General features: G+C 47.3%; 1 protein-coding gene across 2 annotated transcripts in view; it reads right to left on the bottom strand.

The window, feature by feature from the left end:
- LOC146206995 (atrial natriuretic peptide-converting enzyme) overlaps positions 1–13,847 on the bottom strand; it is a 253,409-nt gene that overhangs the window by 160,925 nt on the left and 78,637 nt on the right. For both annotated transcript variants that reach the window (XM_084591738.1, XM_084591728.1), the window contains 2 exons: positions 12,492–12,604; positions 12,374–12,435 (listed from right to left, as the gene is read on the bottom strand). In XM_084591738.1, coding sequence (XP_084447864.1) covers positions 12,374–12,435; positions 12,492–12,604 — 175 coding nt within the window. The remainder of the gene's footprint in view (positions 1–12,373; positions 12,436–12,491; positions 12,605–13,847) is intronic.

The following is a 13,847-nucleotide window of genomic DNA, read 5'->3' as shown; positions in this document are numbered from 1 at the left end:
CGGCGAAAGTCAGGGGCGCGGCGACAGGTGGCAGTGAAAGAACGGACAAAAACGCCTCAGTAACCTACTTTTGTACAGCGTGTAGGACAGCTGGGGCCAAATATGGCAACGCCTCTTGAGAGCTCGGCAGAAGAGAAAGTTGACGAACCACATCATCAAGTACGAAGTCTTTGATTTGCTGCAGCATATTGGTGTTGCCAGCTGCAGGCGTGAGCCCAGGAAGCCATTTAATCTGGGCGTCATATTCTCTGCTTGCGCAGCTCTTCGAAGCTCTGGCAGAGCATGAACATTTCAGTAACCACGCGCAAGTTTCGAGCTAACAGCATCTTAAAGGCATCATTGTCGATACCTTTCAAATGTGTCTTATCTAGTAAGCTTAGGACGACGTTCACCGAGTTCTGTATAGCTGGCAAAGCTTTCGCCGACCTGCTGTGGCCAATTACGCGAGTGCTGTTAAGTTTCCTGACAGTCGGGCGACCAAAGAATTCTTCCAGCTCAGTTTTCAAGGCGGCCCGAGTTCGGATGGCGCCCTTGTGGTCCCGATACTATATATTAGGTTTGGTTTGGTTTGTGGGGTTTAACCTCCCAAAGCGACTCAGGCTATGAGAGACGCCGTAGTGGAGGACTCCGGAAATTTCGAACACCTGGGGTTCTTTAACGTGCACTGACACCACACAGCACACGGGCGCCTTGCTTTTCGCCTCCATGGAAAAGCGGCCGCTGAGACCGGGATTCGATTCCGCGTCCTTGGGCACAGTAGTCGAGCGCCGTAACCACTGAACCACCCCGGCGGGGCGATACTATGGATTAGCGATGCCGGTTAGATAAAGAAATAAATTTGTTCAGCTTTTTTCATCGTCTTGTATATCTCTTGAAGAGGCGCACCCGTTCTTATGATGTCAGCCATTCTTCAACGTCCTGATCATCGGCTCCGCTGAAGAGAGCCAGGTCCCGCTGGCGAAGGGAGCCAGCGCAGATGACAGTCGGGCCCGCTTGTACGACTTGGGGTTGAAAGTCATCAGGCATCGCAGGTGTCACGAGAGTGCGACTACGAGCTCCAGGGCCGATGTTGTTACCCGGTTCCATCAAATGTGGTTTGGTTTAGTTTAGGGCATTTAACATCCCAAAGCGATTCAGCTATGAGATAAGCCGTAGTGGAGGGCTCCGAAAATTTTAACCAGCTGGCGTTCTTTCTCGCGCACTGACATTGTACAGCACACGGGTGCCTTGCTTTTTACACCATCGAAAAGCGGCTGCCGAGGCCGGTATTCAATCCCGCATCCTTGGGCGGCACAGTCGCCGAGTGCCCTAACCACTTCGCCAACATGGCGGAGCCCCATCAAATGTAAGATGGGGTTCATTGGAACGCATTGGGATCAAAGGAGAATGGCAACAGCGGTCCGTGATCAAACAGGTCGAGCCCCGAGGCGTATTTCCATTCTCCGAAAATTCCAGCAACGGAAGTGCCGAGTAACGTAAATAACAAATAAAGCAACAAAAAGCAACTCATTAAAGCCTTACGCTTTGTTCCAGAACACAGTGCAGTACGCAAACTGAAATTCACTATTAATAAATAGTTTTATGGTTTATAATTACAGTAGAGAACATCGATTGCGTCCGTCGCGCCATCTTTGCTACGTTGATTAAATTAACTTAGATATTGGCGCGGCGTAATTCCGTTTTCTCAACGGTAGGCTCCCGCAACTTCTTTCTCCTGACTGGTTTTCTCTCAGCGAGTTAAACGGCGATTGTTGCTGAGAGGTGTTTCTGACGCAGCCTAAGGGTAACATATACTCACTGAAGGCAGAAATTGATTACGGCGAAGGTAACTGCATAGTAAACCGTTGTCATACCGTTACCTCCGGCTGTGTTCACGGCTGGGTTTGCGGTTATCAAGAATCTTAAACATCGCATTATGAAGCCTAAAGGGGAACACACCCTAGGAAAGATGTTAGTAACTTACTAGAATGTTGTGAATTGTTTTTATATTTGAAATATTGCACTCACATGATTCGAACACATGTTTTAGTGCTGAGATAGGTAGTGTTAATCAATTGAGCTTTTTTTTTTCTTTATTTCCAGTTCTCGACAAATTCGAAAGAAACACACAGAAAACCATCCACATGTCGTGTTAATCAATCACGCCACAGAAGCGACGGGAATTGTCTGCTTTAAATGCGGTCTTATTCATTTTAAATCAACTTACTAAAGATAGCGCGACGGATTCAACTGCATGATCAGCGGATTACTGCAAGAAATTTTATTCCAGCAAACTATTTTATAGTGTGTACATTTCAGTTTATGTACTGCACTGTATACCCAACAAACCATATGCCTTTATTGATTGCTTTTTGTTGTGTTTTATTTTCAGCGACGCACCTGCACTTCCGTTGCTACAGTTTTCGGGGAATGGCAATACACAGCCCCGAGATCACTCAAAGCGATAGCAATGCCGCTGTATAGAATGTTGAAAAGTTCTTCGTCGTCACAAGAATGTTCGTCATAGTTTGCAGAGACTCATTGATGCGGAAATGAGGAGATCGTAAAGATGCACGAAAGAAAGAAGCCAAATGTCGGTGAGACAAAGGAAAGCGTAGGGAGTATTTTTTTTACTTTTGCTTTTGGCCTCAATTAATAGTATAATTAGTTTTAGGGTAAAAGATAATTAAATGCAATGTAGAAGGAAAAACAAGAGCACCGACGCGATATTCGGTGGTCGTGGGTTCAGTCCCTACTATCGACGCGTTGTTCTGCCTTCAGTTTGTACTTCATTATCTTTCACCCTAAACATTGACTGCAGACTAAATCATGCCAATAGCAAAACAATTGAGATTTAAAAAAATCCCCTACGCTTTACTTGACTTCGCTGACTGTTCCCTTCTTTCTTTCGTATGTATATATGCATACATATGCGAGAACATAATGTACTTGGCCGCCTAAAAAGTTAGACAGAAAAGTGTACGCTTCATTTAAAGAAGTGTTTTTATTGCTCTTGAGTAATTGCTCTTTGCTGCAGCTTCCCCTTTTATAGGGCTTGGGCAAGCGAAAAGAGAAGTAAAAAGCTAAAAAGTAAAAATTGAATACGGATGGGAAGAAAGAGACTAGGAGCTGTGGTAAGGCTCGAGACTGCGAAGAGCATGCAAGCCGTAGGGGAGCAGAATATTCCGACCGCTCTTTTTTTTTATTTTTCGGTACTGCTGATTTCCAAGCGTGTCGTGGAAGGTAGACAGCCGCGTAGCAACAATCAGGGAAGAATCCGGGGCATTGTGCTTCCTGCCGGCCGGCAAGGTAGGGGGGGGGGGGGGGGGGGGATCTTCACTCAACCATTAAGGAACCAGGTAATGATGCCACAAAGAAGTGCTATGTTTAAAAGACATCCGCTTCAGTTGCTCACGAAAAATAAAACGAAAGCAATATGCCGGGAGGGGGCGGGGAGGTGTACTCCATGCGAGAATGGAAGGTGAGTTGAACGGGCGGTGGAGATAATTGCTCGAACTCAGCATGCAAAAGGGGTTGACCCCAGACGACGCAGAGAGTGGGGCTTTGTGTAAGTACCAGTAGAAAACGTTAATAGCCAGGAAAATAAAACACCTGGGGGAAAAATTACAATGGTTGGAGTTTTCATTTCAAAACTGCACTGGCTTTGGCTGCCGCTCTAGCCTGTGCAACGAGTGTGCGCTGCATTTCAAGCTCCGAGCTGAGCAGAGAGGTCTCCCATTGCTCCTTTGGTTTACATGTTTTGATGTCCGGGGGTTTCGGGCCCTTGCGTCCCAATGTAATGTGGTATATGTCGGGCCTATCGTCGCACCATGGACATTCACCTTTATGGCGCTAGGGAAAATTACGCTGTGTTCGTGGAGACTGGGGAATGTATTTTCCTGGAGTTGCCTCCAGTCCCGAGCTTACTGAGCATTTTGCTCCTTGTGCGGAGGGGGAAATTGGTGTCGCTGTAGTCTCAGGAAGTGGAGTCGTGTGCTGTAAATGGCGGAAACTTCGGTAATACAACAAGAGTCGGCGTTGGAGCTCGCTCGGTGGTATGTCCTCGAGCTAGTGCATCCGTGACCTCGTTACCCGTAATCTCGCGCGACAAGGCACACATGTGATCTGATGTTTTAGGGAGGAATTGGCGCTCAGGGAGTTGGTGGCTAAGCCTAACAGTTTCTTGGGTACTCTTCCTGCAAAGAGAAGCCGACAGGCTGCTTGGGAGTTTGTCATGACGCGTACACTCTGGCATATGGCGTCGCCATACTGGATCGCTAGCAGTATTGCTGCAAATTCTGCCTCCGCGATCTTCGTGTGTTTCAACGATGCGCTCACAACCTCGTTGCGGGTTGAGTTCACAGCAAGTGCAGTCGCCCTCGGGATCTCGCTGTGTGTTGCTGCGTCGACATACACTGTGTGGGGGCTGTGTGCCGCCATCCACTTGTCTTAATTCTGGTTGATCGTCTGCCAGACTCGGCTCCGCTCAAAATGTTTTTAGGAATTGAGGTGGCGTGGACCCTCGAGCGATATGTTGTTGGGAGGTTTGTCGTGTTCTGGATGATCTGGACGTCTGCCGGTTAGCCCACCCGCTCCAGAATCTGCTTTCCCGGCGTCTGTGTGAAGTAGGCGTCCTCGTTACGAGAGGAGGACGGCCTTCTGGATCTCCTCGAATGAGTTGTGCACTCCAAGTACCTATAATTTGGCGTTTGAAGTATACGTAAGAAGGCCAAGTGGATGTTTGTATGCATTACATAAGATTACATTTACTTTGGTGAGTTCTTGTCAAATTAATGTTAGGTAGGGTAGGCCATATAAAATGCGGTTTACCACGAGTGCGTGGATAGGCGTAGTGTGTCCTTCTCCCGCATACCTGTTTATTTGCGTGCCACTCTTCTGATCATTTTCGTGGTTTGCTGCGTTGCGATGTATATCAACTTGATGGCATGCGGTAGCTTTTCTGTTTCTCTGGAGCCATAAGCCGAGGATGCGGATTTGTCGGAGTTCTCGGAGTTCTCGGACGGGGACGCCTTGTAGGATAACCTGAATATCTAATGGTGACCTGTATCTACGTCTTTCTATGCGGATAATCTCTTACTTTTTAGGTGCACAGCGGATTCCCCACTGGGCGGCCACCTCCTCGATGCAGGTGGCAGCTTCCTGCAGTTTCTTCCTTAGCCGCCAGAGAGCCTTTGGTAGTCCATAAGGTTATGCCACCGGCATACAGTATAAATTCAATGTTCGGAACTGTTTGAAGGCTTTGGGACACATCAATCGTGGCTATATTGAAAAGTAGGGGGGAAATGATCGAGCCCTCATGCGTACCTTTGTGCGGCATGTCCTTGGTCTCGGAGCGTGTGTCGCCCATGCCAATTAAGCTGTTCTTTTCGATAGGAAAATTTTGGACGTAGTTGAAGACGTGTTGCCCACAATTAAGGTTGCTTAGTTCTCTTAGGATGGCATTGTGACACACATTGTCAAATGCGTCCTTGAGATCAAGTGCCATCCCATTGTGCTCTCCTCCGCTGGGAACGTGCGCCAGGACTTCCTCCTTGAGTAGAAGGAAGGCGTCTTGGGTTGATAGCCCGGATCGGAAGCCAGTCTTGGAAGAAGTGAAAACGTTGTTGTCCTCAGTATAGTTTTGAAGGGTTTGAATCACCCGCTCGTACAGCTTGCCCAGACAGGACGTGAGCGAGATAAGGCGGAGCGTCTGGATTGTGGGCAGCTTCCGCGGCTTTGGAATGACGATAATTTCGGAGTGTTTCCACTCTTGAGGGATGACGTTTTTTCCCAGAGCTCATTGTTAATGTAGTTAGTGAGGTCCTTAATTTGGTCCTTGATGAGGTTGCGTGTTATGGCATTCGTGAATTTGTCCGCGCCAGCCGCCGTATTACGAACGCAGGATCGCGCCGCAGCGTATACTTCTGCCGTCACTATGGGGGCGTCCAAATCTTGATTCATGATGCCTGACAGTTAATCTCGCTGGGTGTTGTAATCGCAGCTTCTATGTATCTGTCGCGAAGTGCTGTGAGAAGATCTACATCGTCTCCCGGGAACAGGTGGGAAATTCGCTTGAGAGAGCGGGTCACCTCGGACTTAGACTTGGTCGGGCATATTAGGTTTCTGAAGATTGCCCAGGCCCGAGATGTGCCCAGAGTGCCTTGCAGGGACTCGCAGAACTATAGCCAGTTCTGGTGCGAGAGTTGCGCGGCGTATGTTTGTGCCTCTTCCGTGAGCTCGACTATACGGGCTCGGAGTTGTCGATTCAACTTTTGATTCATCCAACGGCGAACTAGCTTCGCACGCTGATCCCATAATTTGAGAAGGTGCCTTTCTACCTCAGGTGTCTCATTTGTGCGCTGTACCACTTCGGTTGCGGTGCTCTGTGCCTGGCGAAGGGCCGCACTCCAGTCCTGGATAGATTCTATGGGTCCCTAGGGGAATTCTGAGTTGCGAAATTTTGGTCTGTCCTTATTCTGGCTGGTCCGATGCTTCCCCTGATTTTGGACGAAGTGCTAGGTTGATAAGGATGCAGTGGTCGCTCCCCAGTGTTTCAGTTAGGTTAGTCCACTTCGAGTGCCTTACGTTCTTTACCAGGGTAAGGTCAGGACAGGAGTCCTTGGTCACACTATTCCCCTCTCGTGTCAGAAAGGCAGGGTTTGTGAGGAGCTCCAGTCCGAGCGTGTGTATCGCTTTCACTATCAACTGGCCTCTTTCAGTGTTATCGTGATGCCCCCACTCTCTGTGTGGCGCGGTAAAATTTCCCACGATCACAAGCTGATTACGCTGCGTTTTATGAGAAGCAGCCAATAGTAGACCTGTGAAGTCACTTTTCCTAGGCTTGGGTGGCATATGTTTACAACAACGATGCTTTCTCGGCCGCGCTTGTTGGGCACAACCTCGACCGTCAGGTGTTCGGCGTCCGTTACTGGCAGAGCGTGTTCAACGACAGTAATCTCTTTTGCCACTAATAGTCCAACCGATGGTATCAGGGGCTAGCTAGTCGTGTAGTATCCTGCAAGCGTCGAGGCTTTGTCGGTTCCCACTTCCTGCAGGCATGAAGGTCTGGATGGATTAGAGTGGTGGCAATGAACTCTTTGAGGAGACCGGCTTTGCGCTTGTAACCTATACGATTCCACTGCCAGATTTCTGTGTTCTGCATTTTGGTCGCTTTTAGGGTGCGTGGCCATCTTGCGCGTGTCGGAATGTGGCGCAACCCCCACCACTGCCGATAGTGCGACTACGTATTTGCGAGGGGCCCTGCCCATGTTCTGCCAGCGAGGCTCGTTTGCAGCCTTGAATTTGAAGTGCCTGAATTGTGGTTGTATGCTGGTTTAGTGAAGTCTCCTGTCGCGCAGGTGTCTGGTGAATGACGTCTATTCTCTTCGTTAGTGTTTAGAAAATTGTGGACATTGGGACTTGCACGCAATACATGACTCGCTCTTCGGTGTCGCGGAGAATCTGAACGGTAACACATTTTGTTGGTTTTAGGGGGATGGCCCTTTAGCTTTAGACGGGGGCGGAGGCGCCTGTTTCTGTTGAAGGAATGGTTCTAGTTTGGTCATTAGGGCTGTAATTTTTGTGTTTTGTTCGGCTATTTTGGCGCTTTGGGATGCAATTGTAGCCTGAAGCTGTTGGAAACAGGTGTCGTGGGAAGGAGCGTGAGGGCCCTGTGCTTTCTTAGGCCAGCTCATCTGCTTTTAGCCTTGTGGAGCTTGTTTTCCCCGTGCTTGGCTGGAGGAACTGGCTGCGGGACTGGTGTCTTCGGCCGGGATATGAAGCTGGATCGGCTCCGCGAGCGGCTGTTCTTCTGACCCGGGTCCTCGTCGCCCGATGAGAACAATCTGTTGTTGCAGATATTGGGCCCCATGTCTTTCAGCGACTGATGAGATGTCTTGCCGACGTGGTCAGTGGCGGGTCGTGGTGTTTTAGCATGCTTGAGACGTTTCCCGGGTTCCCGTCTCGTGCCTCATAGTACGCATTTGGTCTGGCATTGATGTGTGCGAACTCAAAGGTTTGGAGTCGGACAGACGTCTTGACGATGGCCCGGTTACATGCTGGCAGAACTGCCTGGCTGGTCTGTACGTGAAACTCGGGGAGTTGGGGTCCTTTGAGTGTAACAAGTGCTGTCATCGAAGAGCCGAGAATTCTCGCGTCGAAGAGCTTGATGCGATTGTCTCTGATGAGTACCCCTACCATGAGGGTGTCGCGTGTCTCATGAGGATCCAGTTCGTGAATGATCCCTCTGAGTGTGGTGGTGTGAAAGGGGACATACACGCGCATGAGGTGGTGTCTCTCGTCCATAGTGATATGGGTAATGCGACAGAGCTCCACCGCTGTGTTTTCGTGCGGATTGCTAATCACAAGGATGGTTGACCCGGCATGAGGTCGGAGGATGTACTAATTGCCTTTCACCTTGGTTGGGTCTCGGCAGGAAAGAACGAGCGCTGCCGAAATGATCCGAGCCGGGTGGTTCTTCAGGGCAAATCCACGTGTTGGTCGGATGACGACTTTGATATCGTTTTTCGGAAAGGGGTGAGCTTTGGGACGGCGGGTGCCCACTTGACTGGTTTATTTCGGTGGTTGTCCTGACGTGTTCGGTGCATTTCCGTCCACGGAGGCAGAAGAATCGGATGTAGATGAATTTTGATCTTGCCTGGATCGTCTGCGGAGCTTCTGTGCCCGTCGCTTGTTTATTGCGTGTTCCCAGCCTGCACCACCGTCAGGAAGTAAGCTCGAGTTCTCCACGGATGCAGAAGACAGAAGTTCCTGGCTCTGCGGGGAATTGTCACTGGAATTAATTTCTTAGTCATCGCGTAGCGGGTTTGACGAGTGTGCATCAGGTGGGGACTCAGAAAGCGGTGTAGCACTGCTCGATGATGACAGAGTGGCCGTTTGATGGTCCTGTGGCCTCACAGGAAATTGTACCGACGGAGATCGAACCAACATGAACAGTTTCAATATTCCTAGGCATCTGAACTCGGAAGAGAGGGAAGGGTGCCGTGGCTTTCGTTAGGCCATTACGTACAGTGTCAAATTTAAAAATAAAAATGATTCTCGTTGCTCGCGCTCACGAGTGTTTTTGAAGCCACTTAGTAATATTGTTACCTAAAGGTTATCAAACATATGGCTTTTCTTTGCGTAGGTGTCTTGAAAGAGGGAGATTGGTGAGAGATTGAACATGTGAGCGGTGATTGTTAAACCTGAGTCGGAAGGAATTGCCTGTTTGGCCTATATATTTCATTAGACAATTGCCACGCTCGAGTATGTAAACAACGTTGCTGGAATCACAATTTAAATCTTCATGGATAAGATGTTTGAAAGTTGAATGGGCGCTCTTAGCGAGCGCTGTGGTTTGCATGTGCTTGCAAATATAACATCGGTTTTTTCCGCATGGTGTGCAACCCGCAGGCATTGGGTTGTTGACTGTTGAGTGGACGACGAGGTTTTGTACATTTTTTGGTCTTCTGTATGTTACTTGGGGGACTGTTGAGAAACTTTTGGAGAGACGCTCACTCTCTTCCATGATATCAAATGTGTCTTTAGGACGTTTTTGAAGGTTATTTGTGAAGGTTAGTATGAGATTGCAGCGATGTGACTTTGGCTGGTATTCCTCAGAGATGTCATACTGATTAGTTCCTTCTGCCCTTTTACTGGCGTCATTGGAGATAGATGACAGGTAACGCTGTTTCTTAAGGACTTCTCGCATGCGATTTGTAATTTCATGAATATCAGCCGATCGGAGGCAAATTCGTTTGAATCTTCTGGACTGTGAATATAGGATTGATGTTTTGCAGTGTCGTGGATAGCAGCTGCTGAAGTGAAGGTACTGTTGTCTGTGGGTTTTTATAAAAGCTAGTATAATTAATGTGTCTCCTTCAACTGGAATCACGACATCTAGATAGTTAATTTCATTAGCAGAGGAAGTGTGCGTGAAAAAATTATTTGGATGTGTGCTGTTAAATGAGGTGATAAACTGAGTGAGTTCGTCCTCAGTATCTGTCCAAATTATGAATATGTCATCTAAAAAGCGTCTGTAAAAAGTTGGTTTGGTTGGATATGAGGAGAGGAAGTCTGAATTTTGTTCATGAAGATATTGGCGTAATGTGGTGCCATTTTCGTGCCCATATATCTGTGCCGCTTGTTTGAAGATGAGTGGTTGAATTCGAAAAAGTTAGGTGTAAGGACCAAATTAGTATCTCGATGGCACTTGCACTAGGAGTGCCTGGAATTTTATATCTGTTTTATGCTCCGACCATGGCCTGGATTCCTTCGTCGTGTAAAGCGATACTATGTCTAGGGTAACTAGGAAAGCTCTGTCAGGGAAGGTGGCATTGGATAGTTCTATTTAGGAAATGGTTAGTATCACGTATGTAGGATGGGTGCTTTGGAGGTATATGTTTAATGAGGGAGTCGTTGTAAATGTATTATCTAATCATCACAGAGTAATTGCTCATTCACCCAAGCGCAGCCATATACGTCTACAAAGGAAAACTTTCGCAGAAACCTCGTAGGTAAACAAAAATTCACCCTGGTCCAAACTTCCGCTGCTGAGATTTTCCTCAGTACGCCGCGTGAGTGGAAAGTGGTGCATGATCTTGTGGCTGAAAGCTAACAAGAGTGTCCCCTATTTTTAGCCACGAGGCAGCATGAACATTTTTCCAGCAACGCATCAACGAGTACAAAGCAGCCGTTTAAGTGTTTGCCATCCCCAATAAATAGAGATTGTTTCTTGGTATTTTTGGTACACCAGCTCCAAAGATATTGTAATGGCCAGCAATATCGCAGATGAGATATGATTAGGGCGTATCGCATCGACTTTTGCCATTTGCTGTGCGTAGTCGTGTACGTTCAAAAAGCCCTCCACCACAGCCTCAGTCGCATTGGAAATTTATATCCCATAAACCAAACAAAATCGTTTTCGGGTGGAAAATTATACACTCATTCAATACTGTACCACATAAGCTCACTTAAGGCCGAGTTCTTGCGTCTGCTACTGAGTGCCGAAATCACATTACCAGCGTTAAACGCCCTACATTTATCTTGGTCGCTGCCTTCATCCACTAAATTTTACACCAAAACTTTTGTCATTTTGGATGTCTCTGGGTGGCGATGGTCGCCTGCTGCTTCTTGATTCTTTCTTGCAGCACCCCATTTACCAGGTGACAGTAATCGAAATTGAAAACTTGACTCCGATTGCATATGTGGGCAACATAATGATACCACATACTCTGGTGATGTTTTTCTTCTTCACCCCAAAGGAAACGCCCAAAGCACAAACAGCAACTCACGACACGTGAAGCGAACACGACTCAATCAAGGAATGGATGCCATCTTCTTTTCGGCAAGGAATTTATGACCGAAATCTGTAATTATATTAACACACGGAGCAATGTTCATGAAAACCCCTGCAGCGCCACATCAACCTCGTAGCAACAGAGAAGAAACCCTTGTGCTTTCACTGCGTGCGCCCAATTGTGAGACCAGCTTCCGTCAACTAGCAATTGCTTGGGATGTCTTGAGAAATATGTGCGCTTTAGAAAAGCATGGTTAAAAAGCGGCACAAATGTACAAGCGCAATATAGCAACTGCGGTATCAATTCAAGTGGAAAAAAGGAAGCAAACAAGCACATGACCTTAGACTGATAAAAAAAGATAACCGGGAAAGAACACTAGACTGCACCGCACAGATAGAAAATTGGGAAAATGACGTTTGTATCTTCCTTTGACCTCGTCTGTGTAAACCCAAGCAACACACATATTTCTCGCTTATTTTAATCCCACGTAAAGAAATAAAATCAAAGATCTGACTGCATGAGATCTCTTTGTTTCATTAGCAGTACTACAGGGAAGCCAAGAGAAAATTAGTGCGAGCAAACATGAAAGGCGAAAACGAGCGCTGGATTCCAATGGAAAGTTTTGATCTCGAACCTGCTGAACCCAGTATAGCAGAGGCAACCACGAGCCGCGCTGTAGGGTCAGACAGGGCTGATAAGAAGCCCTTGTGTACACAAGACTGCGGTAAGAATAAAGCAAAATGGTCCAAAATAGCCCGCTTACACTACGTTGGCATTATTGCTTCGGGACGAACTTGCCCTCGCGTGACTTAGTAATGCGCCATCCATACTCATCCTTCTCCTTACACATGGTCTACATTAAAACTACTCGTCCACTATGGTTTCTCTGAATTTCTGTGATTTTCCCCCTTCAGTGTAATGTGGCGATTTTCTTGAGTACTGCTCACTCATTCTGATGAAAAACAATGAGGTAAACAGGGAAGGGCTGATGTGCGCTCACATGTCTGAAACGCTGCTCCCTAAGGAAAAGTTCTATGCGTGTCTAGGCATTATATGGACCACCTGCCAAACGTCACATGTTGGTTACCGATACGCACCTCTGGAAGGCTATCACCTCCGTCCCACGGAAGGCGGCGCTGCTGTTGAACAGCCGGTCCAGCTGCGGCAACGTAAGCGGTTAGCAGAACGCGCGACGACCATAACAGGGAGTCTTACCTTGGCGCGGTACGCGTCCGCCTTTCGCACGAAGTCTTCGGTCAGGCTGTTGGACAGGCTCTCGCTGAACTTGTCTCCCTCCAGAACCGTGAAGGCGCCCCGGTAGACGCGCTCTGCGTACGACCCAGTGGGTGAAAGAGGGGAAGAGTGGCTAACATCTAGTAGAATGAGCAAATGCTTAATCCCAAGTTCATTGTTCAGAGCGACAAAATTCAGACCAATTCGTTTATTGAGAATTCGAGTGTATAATGAACCAATTTAGCGGCCCGAATTGTCCCCCACTACGGTCTTCCCCACAACCCTTGCATTGCTTTTGCATGCAACCAAAGATCCATTCTATGCCGAAATATGACAACAAATGACCTATCACTTGTCGCCAATGAGGCATGGCAGATTGTGCACAATGATAGCCATAAAATTAATCTTTCAACGGCTCCTGCTCCATTTCCAACAAAAAGGTCATTAGATACATGTACTAAGAAATCGTAAGAATTCAGTGATAATGTCAATTAAGTGCAGCGGGGGCGTAGAGGTAAACATCCGCCTCGCATGCAAGAGGGCCGTGGTTCGAATTCCAGTGCCTCCCAATTCTATAGCATTAATCCTCGTAATTAGTCTTCATAAGCGATATAAACTGAAGGTTGTACAAGCACACGCACCTATATGTAGTCATGATGACCAGGTAGTCGAATGCTTCTATGAAGATGTAGAATCGGCAATGGGGAAAGTAAAAACACAGCAGACTTCAATGCCAGGGTAGGCAGAAAGAGGGAGGTGTTTGCTGAACGCAATAATTTACGAATCATGAATACCTTCTTCAGAAAACGGACGAACCGGAGGTGGACACGGAAAAGCCCTTACGAGGAGACTAAGAATAAAGTGACCTTCATGCTGTGTTCTAACCCTAGAATTGTGCAGGATTGTAGAGGTAAAGGGAAATGTTCTGTGCAGTGACCACAGGATGGTAAGGTCTCGAATTAATCTGGATTTGAATAGCGGATAGAACACATTTGTGATGAAGAAGTGCATCAAGAAATTAGCGTTAAGGGGAAAATATAATAATTCAAGCTCTCTCTGCAAATTAGATATTTAGTGCTAACCGAGGAAGCCAGCCCTAGCCTAGAAGCAATGAACAATAATTTCAGAGATATCATTACTGAGTGCGCGGTAGAAGTAGATAGTAGAATTGGTAGAGAGGATACCGGCAAACTATATAAGAAGACGAAATATTTGATCAAGAAACGCCAAAAATAAAAGCCTCCAGCCCAACAGACAGGATAGAACTGGCAGAGATATGAAAGCTAATCAATGAGCGCAAGGCGGCCGACATAAGGAAGTATAACATGGGCAACATTG

This window comes from Amblyomma maculatum, chromosome 1 (genome assembly GCF_055883805.1).
Source record: "Amblyomma maculatum isolate TAMU_Amacu chromosome 1, ASM5588380v1, whole genome shotgun sequence".
Classification (NCBI taxonomy): Eukaryota; Metazoa; Arthropoda; class Arachnida; order Ixodida; family Ixodidae; genus Amblyomma; species Amblyomma maculatum.
This window is presented reverse-complemented; position numbering and strand designations above follow the sequence as displayed.